Source organism: Galeopterus variegatus, unplaced genomic scaffold (assembly GCF_000696425.1).
Source record: "Galeopterus variegatus unplaced genomic scaffold, G_variegatus-3.0.2 Scaffold3143, whole genome shotgun sequence".
Classification (NCBI taxonomy): domain Eukaryota; kingdom Metazoa; phylum Chordata; class Mammalia; order Dermoptera; family Cynocephalidae; genus Galeopterus; species Galeopterus variegatus.
In genome coordinates this window covers 133,619-152,123 of record NW_007729254.1, presented here as the reverse complement: position 1 = coordinate 152,123, position 18,505 = coordinate 133,619, and the positions used below count along the sequence as shown (strand labels likewise).

The following is an 18,505-nucleotide window of genomic DNA, read 5'->3' as shown; positions in this document are numbered from 1 at the left end:
GGGCCCCCCCCCCCCCCCCCCCAGTGTCCCTTGTCTAAGAGTGGGCAGATAAAAGGGTAAAACCCAAGATCGGTCATGCTTACAGGAAGGCTTTGTGATCTGAGGGTGATAGTTTATAGATATTCATTCTATTTAAATGGAGGAAATCTGGAAATCTGGTAGTATGATTCTATGCAGTAGCTTTCTGTGGTCCCGAGATCAGCAGCATGAGCATCAACTGGGTGCTTGTTTTAATAAATCCACACTTAAATTTGAGAAACATTATTTTAAAGGAAACTATGACAGCTTCAACAGTAGGAAAATTTTTAGTCAAACCAGTCATTTGGCATAATATACCGAGTCAAACCAATTCAAATATACCATTCAAAGAAATGGTTAACTAGACCTAATATAATTGCATTATTTTTAAAAAGCTGAGTTAATTCAAAGACACAGTGTGTTATATTTGCCAGAATAGCCTAAAATTTCAGAATATTTCATAATGATTCATATGTAAGGCTCCTGAACATTAGAAAAATATTCAAAAGTGCCTATAATAATCAACCATTTGTTGTCTTCCCCTCCCAACCCCCAGAAGAGTCAGAATTAACATAGAAGCTTGATTTAAGAGATTAGTAATACTAGGACTGCACAGACACCAGCTGTTAACTTGCAGAATGACCTTGGCCAAGTCCCTCTACCTCTGCACCTCAAGTTCTTTATGCAAAAAGTGGAAATAAAATTCTTATTGACCTCAAAGGGGTGTTTGAAAAGCCTAGTTAATAAAACAACTGGAAGGCATTTTGGCAGAAGTAAATGCTTAATTCCTGTAATGGAGATGCTGTATTAAATCATCCAGATCAATGCCGGGACACTAAAGGATTTTTCAATAACCTCATATTTCCAAATGCTCCCCTTAGTCTAGTTTGATAGTTACTCAACCTGGAGAAGTGGAGAAATGAAGCTCAACCGTTTTAATGGAACAACCACAGGAAACACTGACCTTGCTGTGAAAAAGTTTGTTTCAATACCAAGTGTAAATTTTCTTTTGCTTACTTTTATGCCATTACTCTTAATTATACCCATCTTATAATACGTTCTCTTACTTTCTGTGCAGCCTCTTGAAATAATTGCAAGTACTTAGCAATCCCCTACCTCTTGTCATTTTTTTTTTACGACATATATTTCTTTTATAAGTTCATAAAACGTTCATTATGCAAAATTTGATATTGGTAAATTGGTGATTTTGTAAGTTATTATTTGATGAGAACAGAAAAAGTTGTTTAAGCACTTTTTATGCCTGGGAATAATTCCCATCCTGAGATAGACACAGGAACCCCTACAATAGGATAGTTTGGAAGGGGCTTGGAATATGAGTCAGTTTGCTGAGGCTCCTTAGGAAGGGTTCAGTATCTAGGTCAGTCCCTCTCAAACTTTAATGGAAAAACAAATCACCTGGGAGGTCTTTTAAAATTGCAGAGAGTGATTCTGTTGGGCTTGAGATCCTACATTTTTACTGAGCTTACAGCTGAGGCTTACACTGGAGGGTCTGGGGACCATGTTTTGAGTAGCCAGTATCTAGACTGGGAGACTCTTTCAAAGTGTGGTTCAAGGTTCACTCATAAGGTGCTTATTAAAATGCAGTATCTTCAGGCTCATCTAAAGTCTGCTGAATCAGAACATTCATGGATGGACCCAGGAATCTGCACTGAAAGGGATCTGCAGGAGATTCTGATGAGTTCTAACATTTGAAAACTAATGTCCTAGCTTAGTGATTCTCAGCCCTGGCTTTCCATTCAAATCATCTATGAGGAATTAAAAAAATACTGATGCTAAGACCTCACTTCAGAGATCTTAAGTCAGAACCTCTTACAGCGTGGCCAGGTTTAGAATAGTTAGAGCTCCATGGGTGATTCTAATACTCTACCAACGTTGAGTTGTTTGGGATAGTTGCATGAGTGTCAAGGTAAATTTAGCTGTTCACTTTAGGGTTCAAGCTGGGTCTTCAGTTCCGAATAGATGGCCAAGGAATTCTGTGTTCCTGTAATTGCTAGTTTAGCTAGCTTCCCTGTTTTACTTTGCCAGTCCATGATTCAATCCAGGAAGCTCTGGATCGCCCACAACATTTGTGTAATCACCGCCACACTAGGCTAATGAGGCATGATGAGTAAATCACTCTCTTGCATCTCTGAAAAAGGTGCAGGTGTTTGCTGAGAAGAGACAGTTGAGATTCTTCGGGAAGCCCAGCAGATTGCAGTGCGGTTACCATGGTGTCCAGTCTGGCAGGAACCATGGAACAGATGCTGTGCTTTTCACAGGACACTTTTCTTTTTGTCATGGCCTGCTTTCTTTCTGAATAATAAAGGTGCTCAGAATTCTTCAGTTGTACCTTCCCAGGTAGTCTGCTTTGAAACACGTAGTTTCTAACATGACCTCATCTACCCTCTACAGCAGGAGACCCTCTTTTAGGTCACAGGTCCATTTGTGAATGTGGTAACTATGGTCAAAAAATTTTGTATATAGACATTTTGGTGCTTCTAAAGCCTGCCTCTGAACCCCAGTTTGAAAACTCCCAATTCATAGCACAAGAAAGAAAGTGCTAGCTTCTGGGCCAAGGATACTTCATTTCTGCAGGGTATTAGGGTGATCTTAGGGCATTCCTTCCCCACCTCCCCCACTATTAACTCTTATCATTCCTGAAAGAAAGGTCATTGGCAATGGAAGTTATTTGTTTCTGTCCAGCAGACAGTCCTATAAGGATTTCTGGCCTTGAGGCCTGTTCTCTTTTAGCCAGACCAGAGAATGGGGTGATTTTCTAGTGAGTTTGAGGTTCCTCTTGAACAGCCCACCTTGCAGAAATGTCTTAGGTTCAGCAGAGGTAGTCTAGCCTTTCTGGGCCTCATCTCTGTCCTCTTACTCTCAAACCCCATGATCCCAGTGGCTTGACTTCACCAGCTTCCATGTTCAGTGGCCACTGCTTCCCGGTTATCCTCAGGGGTTGCGGGGGTTGTAGAGGCAAGAAGTTAAATTGAAACAATTCCTTCTGGGCTTCCAGTAGCTTAAAGAAACAGCCCTAGAAAGAATTGATTGTCTGAAAGTACCTGAAGGAAAGGGAAATGAAAAGTCTGTTGACAAGAGGAGAGATTCTTGAATAAACCAGGAAGTCCTCTCAGAAAGATTCCACCTGATTGAAAAAATGACAGACATGACGGTTAATTTCCCAAGTGGATGGTGACGGGTAAAAATCTTGAAGTTGGCTAAGACTAATTAGAATTACAGGATCTCAGAATGGAATGGAGCTAAGCTGCTACCCTGTGCATGATCCGTTATAATCAATTTTGCATGGCTGTAGTCATAAAACACAGCAAAACCTCTTTAATTCATACTAATTTGGGGATTGGATGATTATTCTGAATGAACGAATTTTTAATAAACATTACATTTATTAGTTATTTACACGAAGCAATTAAAATTAGGTTAACTTACTGAATAACCAAGTGAAAGGTCCTGTTGTAGTGAACAGGATAAGATTAACTTGTGATTAAGATCAATTACATGTAAATGATACTTGAAAACCAAAAGATATTGTTCAAAATATCAATGTGCTTAATCTAGCTATTTTGCTTACTTTGTGGGAAGGTAAACTTTAGCATGAATCCCCACACATTCTAATTAGTACAGCCCAAATTTAATGAGGTTTTACTGTAAACACAATTTGCTTCTGTCTGTATTATCAGGATGGTCTTCTGAGGATAAGATCTGCTTTTGAATTGAACACAATGAACACCACAGTGATTTTCTTTTAGGCTTTCTGTGGCTAATTTTTTTTGGCACTTTGTTAAATAACTTGATCTCTTTTCTGTTTAAGGGATTTAAGGACAATGTCTATCGACAGAGAAGAAAGTATTTTGTGGATGTGGCCATGGGTTATAAATAGTAAGTACCTGTATAACTCTTTCTTGGCACTGGCTAGTTAGGAAAAACATGTGCCATGTTAAACAAACTTGTCTTCTCTTCACTTTAACTTTTGCAGAAGGCAGACTTAAATCTTAGTAGACACTCACCAACTCTGTAGGCTTTAAGTGCCAACACCGAGGTTTGACAACTGGGTATAATTGTAAAATAATGAGACCTGCTGGCCACATTCCAAGTGCTACATTTACACCATTGTGTTCACAGGCTCACTAAGGCGAGGAGCCATTTATGTACATTCTGTAGGGCCTGGAAACTGTGTTTTAATTTTGCTTTTCACTTGACTTTTCGGTAACCCCCTTCAATGTCCAACTTTCCCAATGAAAGAAGAGGATTCGGTAAGAATGGTGAAAGGGCTCATTTAAGTGGCCATTAATAGAAAAGAAATGTGTTTGCTTTATGTGCAGAGGGAAACTCCCTATAAATTGGAGCAGTTATGGAAAAGTTTCATACCCCATCCCTGATCAGGGTTGGGATGAAAGTGGAGAATCTCACTTTTTGGGTAAGGACTATGCATAGTGCATGCTGACCAGTGGCAGTGATATGTTTGTGACTGGCAGTAATGTAGTGTGTTGACTGCAGTCCATGTCTAGGAAAATGGAGTGGATGTTAGGCCTTTGTTTATTCTACTCAAATGAGCATAACTTATAGACCATCATGACACTTTCTCTCCTTTGTCTGGTATATGATCAGCTACGTGTCATCAGAACAAAATGTAAATTCATATCTGGTAGCGGAAGGATTCTTTCTTACTCTAGATGAGACTAGGTGAGAAGCTTGACTTCCTAAGAGGAAAATTTGTTAATGGTGAGAATTTAGGATTTCATTAGAGGGAATCAGTATTGACTTTTTTTTTTCTAAAGGAATATGGTACACGGGTGCTTAAAGCAAGCGAGGGATTCTTTATCCCACCTCTCACTGGGCTAATCATTTGTTCATCCCTAACTTCCCTTGGTGCTTTGGTGCTCTTCTCTTCCTTCTCCAAGTCCCAGGGATCCTTCATCCTTTCTCTACCACGTTTATGAAAACCGTGTCCTTGAAAACCAGGACTCTTTGGCATGTGCTTTTCCACATGTATCTACTCTCTTCTCATCTCTGTTCCAAGCAACTTTGTCTCCCTCTCTACTGTGACTGTCTACCCTTTACAATGTCAGAGTGCACATGGCTTGCCCTGGCCCAAGCCTAACCTTATGCCCCCTTTTTACCCTCAGCATCACCACTCTCTAGCCCCGTCTCTCAGTGTTTCCCAGTCAGATTGCCAAGAGAGGACTCTCATGGGCCCCCTGGCCCAAGCCTAACCTTATGCCCCCTTTTTACCCTCAGCATCACCACTCTCTAGCCCCATCTCTCAGTGTTTCCCAGTCAGATTGCCAAGAGAGGACTCTCATGGGCCGAGCTCACTCTTTCACATCAGGTGCTGATGTATGGTTGCAAGCCTTAAGATTGCTCCCCCTGGTTTACAACCCTCTCCATGAAATCTAGTCATGCCTTCATAGATGGACCCTTAGAGAGGGCGTGGGCAGGACAGTCCTTTGGGTCATGACCTGTCCAGGACATGGTAAAAGCTTGGTGCTGGCAGAGCCTTTTCCCTTAGGTAAAATAGACAGATAAAAATGTATTTTTTTATGTAGATGCTCTATGTCTGTATAGATTAAATATATATATGTAGGATTTTATTAGCGTAATATAGGATTTTTTATATATATGTAGGATTTTAATAGCATAATGATTAAAGGACTAGTTCAAATGTTACTTGTTTATTCTTGATAGAGCCCAGAAACTGGACAAAGGCAGGCTGCTGTTGCAGTGACACTAATAGAATTTGTATATATGAGTCAACCAGCTTCAAGGAACATTGATGATAGGAAGTTATTTGGTTTTAAAGAAAACATTTACATGGAGAGGAGAGGAAAAGAGCATATAGTCAAAATGATGGAGGGTAAGGTTCTCAAAGTGTTAATGAGGGGTTTGCATTTGACACCTTCCCATAGCTAAAGCATGAAATTGAGGTGTGATGTCTATGGGGGAAAAAAGTAGAAATTGGAGTTTGGAACTGATGGAGGTTCTATACAAAGGAAGGCTGACTGGAGCTGGGGCCTTTTGGGATCTGGTCCTAGTTTGGAGGGCTGGGGAATGGTCAGGCTTAAGGGGTATGGCTCTTGATAACTAAATGTTCAGGAGGCTGTGGTAGGCAGGAAATTGCCAACTCACTATTTTACACTGAGAAACAACTCTCACAGGACTCACCATACCTTCTTTATTGTCATGATAGCAGAGGAGGTTGAATTATAACCTGAAAGCTATCTGATGTATAGAGTCAAAGCAATGGGTGTTTACCTAGGAAAGTCTGGAATCCAGGAATGTTTTAACCCTCTCCCCTGGACAGTGCTGAGCCCAGATTAGGCAGAAAAACAAAGTGTTGAAAAGGTGTGGCACTGGAGTCAGACAGTCTGCGTTCCAGTGGTGGCTCCATTGCTTCTTATCTGGGTGATCAACCTCATTGTGCCTTAGCTTCTTCATCTGTGAAGTGTGTCAATTGAAGGACCCATCTCACAGGGTTATAGCAAGGAGAATGCGTGTGCTGTGCCTAGCTTGCTGCCTGACATATGATGAGTGATCATATATGTCAGTATCATTACATTTCCCCCCACCTTTTCCAGAGGTTGTCTTCCATTTCCAGTTGACCTATTATTTTCTTTTTCATCTATGTTAATTCCATTGTTTATGCTGCCAGCTTAACAAATAATGTAGCTCAAACATCTCTAGAAGTAATTGTTGGAAGAAACTTTGTAGTTTCCCATTAGTGATGCATATAGTGATGCTTTTCGTGCTGACCAACATCCCTCTTTATGAAGAGAGTTAATAAAAATCTGTCATATTCCCATATTTTTGTGTGTATAGAAAGCTGTCAGAATACTGATAACAGATAGTCAGTTGTCTTGTGTATGGCTGGTGAGTAGATGGAATTAGGATGGTGCCTACCAGTTAAATAGTTAAATCAGGAAAACTCAAACTCAGGATTTGTGGAAAGTAGAGAGTAAAGGATTATTCTTTAATGCCCTTCATCTGTCACTGCTGAGGTTCCTCTGAGTATGAGTTTGAGGATGGATAAGGGCTAGCCAGTTGTGTGTGTGTGTGTGTGTGTGTGTGTGTGTGTGCACGTGCACATGCACGCTTGCAAGCTGACTTACGGGCTGTGGTTGGTGGGGGAGGGGCACACATACTAACAACTGCTAAATGGGCCTGGGCCATTGTCCCCAGGTTACCATGTAGCAAGTAAGGTTTCCTTTATTTTTCAGAAAAACAGATGCAATTTCTAATTGAAATAGGTATTTTTCTAGTGCTGATGGCTTTCTGAGTGCACAAAAGAGAAAGACGTCTATAGCATAATTACTTAAAGTAAATAAATTCATTTCAGTGTGCTATGACCTTATTTTCCAAACCAAAGCTTGGAACCACTGGTTTGAGGAGCAGATTGTTTGAGAATGGGGTAGTCTTAAAAAATCCAGCATGGGGCCGAGCCCCTGGTGCACTCGGGAGAGTGCGGCGCTGGGAGCACAGCAGTGCTCCCGCCGTGGGTTCGGTTCCTATATAGGGATGGCCGGTGCGCTCACTGGCTGAGAGTGGTGCAGCCAGTCTCAAAAAGGACAAAAAAAAAAAAAAAAAAAAAAAAAAAAGCCAGCATGTGAAGTCCTTGCAAATATAGTTTGGAACATTAGGGACCATTCTGATAGGTGGAAAAAATTCAATTCCCTGTTGATAATGAGGAAGGGCCTTCTGGACATAGAGGAAAAGTCAAATATATGAACAGAAATATAGACAAGATGGGGTATGTTCAGGGTGGTGTGAAATATAGAAATATAGAAAAGGATGGAGTACAGATGTTTTGGGGTCGTAGTAGGGATCAGCAGGATGTAGTCTGAGGTGTCTAAAGGTAAGGAGAAGGAAAAGAAATGAAATGCAGAAAAATAGATATTGAAACCACAGTCAAGAGACCCTCTGGGGGAATTCGTGTTGAATACTATATTTTCTATGATAGTCTTGAAAGGATAAAGCAGGGAGAAAGAATAAACACAAGCAGAGAAAAATGAAAAAAAAAAACTCCACTCTATGATGAAAACACAGCAGGCTCAGAGTCCATATTACCGTGAACCCGAAAGAGGAGAGAGAGCGAGAAAGTGTCAGCACGCTGAGAACTGTCGATAGATGCCACTCAGGCGAGTTTGTGATTGACAGCGCTGCTGAGAAACAAGATTGATTACCCAGAGGCCCGCAGCCGCCGGCAGACAAGCCTGAGCCTGGTGGCAGGAGTGTCGGCGAGGCCTAATTGCCTCACCAATGATCGCAGAGGAAGCATTCATTAGTGTAAATATCATTCTTCCTCGAAGACCTGAGAAGGAACACTCTGGACCGAGAAGGCACCGTTTCTAATATCCCCCGTGAAAGCAACTAACATGCAGATCGCACTTGGTCCTCCCCACCCAAATAAAATAAATTCTAGTATAAGCAGAAAAAACCATACCCGGTGATTAGATAATGTGATGTGCTATATAGACTTGCAGTTCAAAGGGAATGGAAGTGCGTGGGGGGCAGATGGCATGTGGAGGAAGAGAAAATTATGACTGGGAGGTTGGAGCTGTTAGGTTTGTCTGCAACCACCTAGTTTTCTGTCATTGGCACCTTCATATTTTAACCTTGGCATTAACTTCACTACATTTCTGTGGATTTCACAATTGCTATATTGTTGGGGGAAATCAGTAATACTTTTTTTTTCAATTTGTTAGAAAAATACACATTTTTCTTTGGGGGCTCGTACAATGATTATCCTCAACAATATGCATACATATTTAATTTAATTATATTTTTCATGGGGGTTTGGGGGTAGTCATTTCAATGTATCTCATTCTCTTGGAAAGAGGCCCCGGGCTCTGACTTTAATTATGCCACTCTTGTTTGTTTAAATTGATTTTGAATATTACTGTGATGGTGTTTTGTTATGAATGTACTTTCTCATGGCTGAAATTAAGGTGGTAGATGAAACTCAAGTTCTTCTCATGGGGCTGCTTCCTTTTTGATTTATTTATTTTTGTCCATGGAATCTGAAATGTAAATAGCTAAATGCAAATTTCAATATGTAAGGTAAAAAAGGCAGTTTCAGCATGTCAGAATTTGTGACCTAAATTAAGGGTTCAAAAATTTGGTAATTTGCCAAGAAAACACATTTGATTTCAAATTCAGGGATCCAAAATTTTCCTGATCTCTCAGCCTCAGTTTTCTCCTCTGTAAAATGGAGATAAAAATATCTCCTCTGTCTCTCTCTTAGGAGTGTTTTAAGAATTAAGTGAAATAAATGGGGCATTGCTATATAATGTACTTAATTTTCATCTTTATCAAAACAATAATCAAAGAATCTAGACCACTGGCTGGGGTACACCCAGACCCCTGACCAACTTGGGGGACCTCGTTGCTTTCCCTAGTTTCTCTGTAGACCCTGGAGGCAGTGTGTGGAGTGGTTACCAGGCAGTGATTCTCAGCCAGGCTGAGGCTGGAGGGTACAGCTTGGGACTGGGCTATGGTGGGCTTGTCCCTGAACAGCTGAGGGTGGTAGAAATGTTCATCGTAGGTTGACCTCTCAGCTCACATTTTTTGGTAGTTTTATCTTCCTTTTCTTAAATTCCTACCATGTTCTGGGCACTGCGTTAAATGTGTCACTAATGTTCTGTCATTTAACCTCACAATGAGCCTCTGAGGTAGGTGCCATTATTGCACTCATTTTGAAGGTGAGGAAATTGAGGTCAGAGACGTTCAGAAACTTACTAAAGGTGACACAGTCGATGGTGCCACTTGCATAAACACTAGTTGTTGATGCTTTAATTCCTCTGAAATGGAGCAGTAAATGGAAGAGTAGAACTAAAGCAAATATTTGTAGTACAGGGGTCATTTCTCAGATGACCAGAATAGTTTCTGAGTAAGGTCGCTTTCAGAGGTTTCAGGAATGCCTCTCTTGTAGAATCTAAATGTCTTTCTTTGCTCAATGTCATACCTTTTCTTTTTTCTTTTTGTTTTGAAGTGGCTCTAGTAACTTCCACTTGACCTAGGTAGAGTTTCATTTGGGAAGTTTAAAATGGTGACAGAACTAAGTGACTTGGCATTTAGAAGTTATTCTTCTCTTAATTGAAATAAATGAATTTTTAAAAAGTTATTCTTCTCCTTACAGAATTCTCAGCATATTTGATATGCACATTTCTTGCAAGTACTTAATACACTTAAGATGTTACGGAGTTGGTATTCTGACTAGCTCTGTGCGACTTCAAGGCTACACTATCTTTCACAGGTTATTTGGGGCATCTGCCTGGCTCTGGAATGGCAGAACCATGTCCCAGTCCTGTGCAGTGATTTTCCTCTGCCCTCTCAGGCTCTGTGCTCTTTTCCTCCCACCCACAGCCTGACCCTTATGGGATGTAGAATGAATGGAAATAAACACAGCTGGTCTGAGGCTTGAAAAACAATTGGCAGGGATTTGTCACTCTGTTTTTTACTACTTGCTAGCCTATTTATATCTTGATTTTTTGATTTACAGAACTGCACCCTTTGTGATTCATTTGCTCTGAGCATAAGTGCACAGCTAAACAGAGACCCTAAAACAAAACAGCTCCCAATGGGGACTAGCATATTTGAAAAGTGCAATCACCAGCCCAGCAGGCACATTCAATTTGGGTGAGCTAGTGAATATTTTACTCAGCTCTATCACAGAGAGAACTTTCTCTGTCAACATGGAGTGGTGTTGATTCTAACCTCCTCCTCCCATCAAGGCAGAGAAGAGCATTTTTTGCCACTCTTCTTTCCCCACACATACCACTAAATACTATATGATGTCCTTTGGGACTGAGATTCAGTAATACTCCATGCATTTTAAGATGTTTGAATAGATACATAAATATGGAAAGGATGTGCCTTGGAACAAACATATTGGACTTGTAAGCTAGCATCTCATTTCTCAGGAGATCTCTCCTCTTTCACTAGATGAGTAACTGGATCAGCCATAGATCTGCAAAGAAAAGGAAGGAGATGATGATGATGGACAAACAAGGGTGGGCTCCAGACCTTGAGTAGAGCTGTGTTGCCTCTCACCTCCCAGCACTCAGTACTGAGCATATTTGGGTCTCCTCTACTTATGGGCAGCTGTGACAGTTTAGCTTTGCATTTGAGCTGGAGGATTACCAAAGCTGAGTTTTCCCTAAAGAGGCATTTGCAATTATTGTAACTTGCAGAAAAATAACTGGGGTGGCTCCATCTCTCCACCTTTCCAGAAATTTCAGTTGACCTTAGAATTTCTCATTTCATGCGAGAAGAGGCATGATTTATGGATCCTACTTGGTTTCAGAATGTAGCTTAAAGGAATACATTACAAACAGGAATTGTGAGTGCCATGTTACCTATTTGTAGATAGGCGAATCTTAATTGGAAACATAACAAATAGAAGGTGGAGAAAGAATGGAAGGGAAGGTTATACTTTCTTAATAGGGAAAAAACTTAACTGAGAGTTGCAAGTTTTTATACTTAATGACATTTTTCTCACCAGTATCATTGGCAGATGGTCACTTGATGAATCGTGGGCTCTACTGTGATGTGGAACCAAGCTTTAATTTTTTCCCTTCTCTGCCTTTTTGAGAAGAGGCATCTTAGAAGGCAAATATGTTTTCTCCCCAACTGAGCTAATTTTATCCCTTTCCATTATCCTCCATTGATTTGCTTTCCCAGGTTTTGAATGAAACTGAGATATATGTTGCTGTTTGGGCACTTTGTGAGTCCTGTATAAACAACCAGTTGTTGATGCTTTAATTTCTCTGAAATGGAGTGGTAAATTGAAAAGTAGAACAAAACCAAATATTTGTAGTATTGGGATCATTTCCCAGATGACTTGCATAGTTTCTGAGGAAGGTCACATTAAGAGTTTTAAGAGTGCCTGTTTTCTAGAATCTAAATGTCTTTCTCTGCACAAGAGGCTACACCTTTTCTTTTTAAACAATCTGCGTAGCAACTTCCTTTTCAAATAGGTGGTATCACTGCACAAGTTGAAGACAAGGGCAACAGAATTAAATGACTTGGGTTTTTAAAAAGTTATTTCACTCTTTACAGAATTCTCAGCATATTTGAAATGTAAGTATTCTTACATTTCTTATGTTTCTTGTAAGTATTTAAAAGACTTCAGGTTTTCTGGGAGAATCATTTTCATGCCAAATGTTTTTCTCTACCTAAAGTTCAGCTCAATGATGGAAAGGAAGGGAGCCTGAGAGTTGCAAAGAAAACAAAAGGGAAAATTGATTTGGAAAAGTTTTCTTCTTTTCATTTTCTGGGCTTGGAGGGTTTTTTAGATGTGTGTGAATGCCTCAGTAGGATATTGTCTGATTGTAGCATGGTTCCTGCAGCTGTGGAAAGCATTAACACAGTATGGCCTTGTATCGCTTACTGACAAGGACAGCAGTTGTACCAAATTCTAACATGTTTCACAGGAAAAGAGGTATGAGTATTGTTACTTTAAGATGATTTCCATGAACATGAAGGATTCAAATTACTTCCACAAGTCCTGTCTGAGAGATGAATGGATTTACACAGAACAGTGCAGTTTTGTCATCTACAGACCTATTCCCAACCCTGCAGGGAAGTGATGAAATTTCATTCATTTTTGTACATCTGGAGGAGGGAAATCAGCTATATTGAGTACCTGTTATATTGAGGTACCAGGCACTGGCCCAGGTACTTCACAGATGACATCTTATTTGATCCTCACAGTGTTGTGAAGTAGTCTTATTTCCCTCAGTTTCCAATGGGCACATGGAGGCCAAACCCCAATGCTGGGTACATAGTGGGTACTCAGAACCTTGTGCTGAGGTGTATTGGTTAAGAGTGGGGTCTCTGGAGCTAGCCTTCTTACATATGAGGCCCACATTCCACTGACTGTTTGTTCTTGGACAGATCACTATGTTTGTAAGCCTCAGTTTTCTCAACCATAAAATGGGGATACTAACAGTCATTTAATCACCCTGTAAGATGAGCGTTATATGACATAATCCATGTAATGAGCTATTATATTATTGTTATTGTTACAGTTAAAGGGATGGGTGAATGAATGAATGCTATTATTAATTTGCACAGAGCCATGAACTGCTGGGTGACCACACTCATTCATCCACTGTTGAAAAAGGGAGAGGCCCAATAGTTTGCAACATTTAGTCCCTGTTGGCCAAGGTACAAAACGTATCTGATTGAATTTGGAGCTCTTGGAGACCCTAGTTCTGGGTCTCTTCATCCCAGTGGACTGAGATTGTTGGCTGCTATTGGTAACTGGGAATTTTGCTCTTTTCTGTATCAAGTTCTTTGAGCTCAACCTCCTTGTGTATGTTGAGCATGCACATTTTGATGGATGTTAGACCTATTGTTGTTGTTGTTGATATTTAATTTCATGGTAGTTTTTGAAGAGGAAAATCACTCTTCTAGGATGTGAAGAGGGTTTTCTGCAAGGTAAGAAAATGGTGGGAAGCCCTATCCTGTGGTGCACAGGACAAATAAAAACAAATAATTTCCAGGAGTTAAATCTTCTCCCTCCCCTAGGCTTCATAGGTGCAGTAGTTTATTTTCATTAAGTCTCTTTTAAAGGCAGCACCGATATTAACAATGTGAACAAAACAAACTAACATTTTTGTTTGCTACCATCTGAAAATTCCTTAGGGCCCATAGACTCATTTACAAAAATTCATGTGTGTAAAACTCATTTGCAAAAGCAAATAAAATATGTGATCACAAATGCTCTTTACCTGACTGGCCTAGGGGGTTAGCTGAAAATGCATTTGTGCCTTTACGTTTACTGTCTGGTGTGGCTTAGCAGTCACTCCCAACCTCCTCCCAAAATGAGCCCCCATTGAGCTCTGTTATGTCAGACCACTTGAATGTCTTGGAATCTTGGTATAACTCAGATGGCTGTTAAGTTGCTGTATTGTTTTGTGAATTTCCTTTTGTGAAAAATATCATTAAATGATTGTGCCCTGTGGCTTTGAAAATATCTTTGAAATTTCATTTGTTAGGCTGTCCAGCCAAGAAAACACTTCTCTATTTAGTTAAGTTGGGACTTCTATGTCCCTCTGGGTTTATGTATGCTGCTTCCTTTCCTGGTGAAAATTTTGGCTACAAGTGTGACTGGGTGATGATATCTAGATAGGGACTAGCAAAGCTCAGCTGAGAATTAGAAAAAAGAAACCCTTACAAGTAAAGTAAGTAGTATGTAGGGATAATTGGAAGCTACCAGAAAATTTACTAAAATCTCAAAATCTTTGGGGTTGCTTTTTCCATAGCAATTAAAATATTCGAGGCAAGGATAAGGTCAAATACATATGTGCCAGACTTTCTGATACACAACTATAATTTTTCTCAACATTTAAATTTGTGGCTTATTTTAAGCTAATTGGTTGATTTACTCATTAAACAAATATTATTTATTGAGCACCTGTATAACCCAGGATCTGCTCTGGGTGGCAGGGATACAAAAATGAACAAAGCAAACAAAAGTCTTTGCCTCTGAGAAGCGTATATTCTGGGGGGACATAAAGCAGAGTGATATTTTGAATGTTGTACTTTGTGTTTTTTTTCCCCCTGGCTATTACTGATAATATTTTATTATAGAGTTATTGAGTGTCCTTTATGGTCTGAATTCTGAAGTATAATTTGTTAAATGCAGGAGCCCCAGACTTTTCTTATAGATTTTTGGAAGTCAGTAGAAAAAAATGCGTATATTCTGGGGGGACATAAAGCAGAGTGATATTTTGAATGTTGTACTTTGTGTTTTTTTCCCCCTGGCTATTACTGATAATATTTTATTATAAAGTTATTGAGTGTCCTTTATGGTCTGAATTCTGAAGTATAATTTGTTAAATGCAGGAGCCCCAGACTTTTCTTATAGATTCTTGGAAGTCAGTAGAAAAAAATAACATTTGCTTTCTAGTTGAACCTTAATGAAATTCATCCACTCCACTTAGGATATTTTTTTTCTGGCCCCATTTTTTTTCCAGTCTCAGAGGCATAAGTGATCTTCTTGTTGAACACTCATTGACTTTATGTCTCTCCTCTGGATGCAGGTGATACTGTTTCACGAAGGTGATACCAACCAGCATAGTACTGGGTGACAGTACAGTCACTGGCTATAAGTGAGAATCATTGGGTACTGATTGAAATTTCTATACACTGGTGTGTCACCTAATTATGAGAGGTGTAACAAATGCTAGCAATTAATAGCAAATTTTGCAAAGGGTGAATTTTTAAACAATTACATTAGATCAAAACCAAGGTTATTCTTATAATGTTAGAATAATATCAATCTCACTCTTCTACACTCTTATGTGCTTTCTTGGATAGGAAGGAAAAGGGATAAATTACAGATAGCTCCCTGGAAATTATACGGAATTCAGGGTATGCTTATTGGGGAGTGTAGCAAATGTGTCTCATAAATCAAGAGGTAACAAAGATAGAGACCACTAGCCTTGAAGTTCCCATAATCTTTCTCCAAAGGCCCTCTGTGTCCAAATCCTTAGAGGAGCTGCAAATTGCTAATGAGTTGCAAAGTTGATGGATTTTACATTCCATCTCTTCTCATCTCCCTTCTGCAACCCCCAGGTGGAAGTGTCAATCAAGCAAGAAAAGCAGAAGGTGGGGAAAGAGAAAAGTCGAGGCAAGGATGAGAGGGACAATCTATTCCCGGCAGATAAACAACTCTTGAATAAGTGAGGCATCTCCTGCCCTAAGGAACATGGAATGAAATAAAATAGAAAATGAGCTCATTCCTAACTGTTTCTATCAGATTCACCCATCCCCTTAACCAATTCTCTGTTTACCTTCTGCTCTGTTTGGTCCTTGCCATTGAGAAAATCCAACTGTTTTCAAAGAACACAATTGGTGTTATGTTTCAACCAGTCTTGCCATCTTGATGTAAATACTGTCAATTGCAGCCTGTCACATCTTCCTCCACTGAATAAGTGAATTGCTTCTCCACACTAGAGTTCCTCTAAAGATAAAACAAGCAGGGAAACTGCATCTCACATTAGCAATTCTAGCAGCATGGACTCCAGGAGGCAGCCAGGATGTACGACCATAATCAAATATTTTCCAATTCCCCAAATAAAAAAAAAAAGTGTAAGAAAAATAGCTTGCTATTGGCTCTGTTGGAGGAGAAGATCAAACAAGTAAATAAAATGAAAGCATTGTTGCTTATTCATCTGGCTATAGAAAGAACTCCCATAATTTCAGTCTTGGTGAGGTATATGTCCCTGGATTTCCGTGTCAAAAATGTATTTGTTAAAACTACTTTGCTCTAACAAGCTCAGGACTTTGCACAGAATAACTGTATCTGTACCTGCCCCCAATTATGTCTGTCTTTGTACTTTCCACTCTCTCCTCTCTGCAGGAACAAGCAGGTTTTTCAGAATCATTCCTCTCTCTCTAGAAAGAGTGGGATTTAACCGTAAGGCAGAGAGATGCTTCCCACAGCCTTCAATATTTCCAAAGAAAGTTCTTAGTCATCTCTGAGTAACACAATCCACCAGGGAGTTTTTCCTATTGTCAAGCCTAAATCCCCACGGTGACCATTTTAGCTGTCTTCTAGCACTGTCCTCATTGAATGTTGGTTCCCTTTATAAAGCTTTAGTTGTCATTCTTTGACAAGAGGGCAGAATCTGCAGTGAATGGAAACTACTGAATCTCACATCTGTTTTTCTCCAGTAAATTAGGAATTTGTGAATAACAATTATGGTGGCTGTTGAGAATTCTGAAATCCTAACTAATTCCATGTAAATGGAAGAGACTCCCTAGATATCCGATTATAATATTTACGTATAATTAGTCTGTTGAGGAGTATCATCATGTTGGGGTTTATACCAACATAAAATGGTTTTATTTTCACACTCATTGCTTTCAACTGTATTGTGTGGAGTTTTCCTTTCCTGCTGGGAAGCGAGTTTCTTAGCAACATCTCATTTCCTGTCATTTCCAATTATGAGTATAGTCTCATTTGGGTATTTAAGACCTGGTCTTGTTTATTTAAAAAAGATTAATCTCAAATCTGATTCAAAGCGTATCCTCTATCCCCCACAGTTATTTGAAGTGAATGTGTGTAGATGTGTGTTTTTTGGGGGATTGGGCGGTGCTCTGGTTCTGGGACACTTTCTTTTCTTCCTTCTTGGATGTAGTTCCTCTGGAGCTGGGGGCTGAGGGGAGGGAAGGAGGAAGCCCAGGTCTTCATATATGATTGCTGGAATGTCAGCAGTGGGCAGGTCCCAGGTCACACTCATCCTGTTTCAGACAGATACTTTCTGATAGAGTGTTTGAAAGGGTGGTCTCTGCATAGTGGTGTATGTATAGTTTTCTTGAGGCAGGACCATTCCCTCCACCTCTACCCCTGCAGAGATGTGCTCTGTCCACCCTCGGCCTTGTCGGTGGGCACACCAGCAACCCCTCCTCTTGGGCACACAACAGCTTAAGCAACCCTCAGTGCTTCTTCATGAGGGCTGATGGGGACCACTCTGCTAGTCTTGTATCTTCTGAGAGCTGAGAAGAACTGTTGGGCTTCCCCATCTTCCTCCCAGGCACATCAAGTTGGGTCCCACAGAAATCTCTAGATTTTGCTGGGCTTTGGGCCCCATGTTCACGTGAACCTCAAATTTTAGAGGATATGTGTCAAGGGTTCCCTTTTCTCCCCCACGGTGTGCCATACTCCTAGGCTTCCAGACGTTCTCCCAGGATTGTCTCTTCCCTGATCTACTCTGGTGGCAGCACCAGGGAGGGCTTACGGTCCTGCTGCTCAGCAAAGGGTCCAGTTGAGAAAGGAGATGCCAGACCCCACTTCTTGCAGGCATCTTCAGTCCTTGGGAATGATTCTCAAGGAGCAGCCTGCCCTTCTGACTTAGGGAAGTGGAAGGGACCTGCGCTTTCCCTCAAACCTGCCCTCTCACAATCCTGAGCATCTCTCATTCCCTGTTAGACTGGTGGGTGAGATCTGGGGAAGAGGTGGGAAGGGTGGTATGAGAGAAATTTGTTGGTGCTAGGGCCATTTCTGCTGCCTTTTAACAAGGCCTGTAAGGAGATAGCTGGCTCCAACTGCTGGGGGCTTTCTCTGGAAAGTGGAGTACTAACGTGACTTCTGTTTTGGACCAGAGCAGAGTTATAGGATGCTGAAATATGACACCAGTTACATATATATTATAACGTGTAGCCGTAGATAGATGCATAATGATATACAGGAATATATCCTAGGACCTAAAAAAATCAGGCTACCTCTCTGGCCCCCTTCTTCTCATATGCAATTTATAAAAAACCCACTAATCCATAACAAGCACAAAGAAATGCAAAACATTTTTTTTTTATTTTGTCAATATACAATGTAGTTAGTTATTGTGTCCCATCACCAAAGCCTCCCTCCCTCCTCCCTCTCCCCCCTCCCACCCAGATGTGTCCCCTCCATTTTCTCGTTGTAAGAGCTTCAAAAAAAAAAAAAAAAAAAAAAAAAAATTGG

General features: G+C 40.4%; 1 protein-coding gene across 1 annotated transcript in view; it reads left to right on the top strand.

The window, feature by feature from the left end:
- Positions 1 to 18,505, top strand: part of TPH2 (tryptophan hydroxylase 2) — a 100,916-nt gene that overhangs the window by 7,001 nt on the left and 75,410 nt on the right. Inside the window, exon 5 of the mRNA XM_008584080.1 lies at positions 3,848 to 3,915. Within this exon, the coding sequence (XP_008582302.1) occupies positions 3,848 to 3,915 (68 nt within the window). The remainder of the gene's footprint in view (positions 1 to 3,847; positions 3,916 to 18,505) is intronic.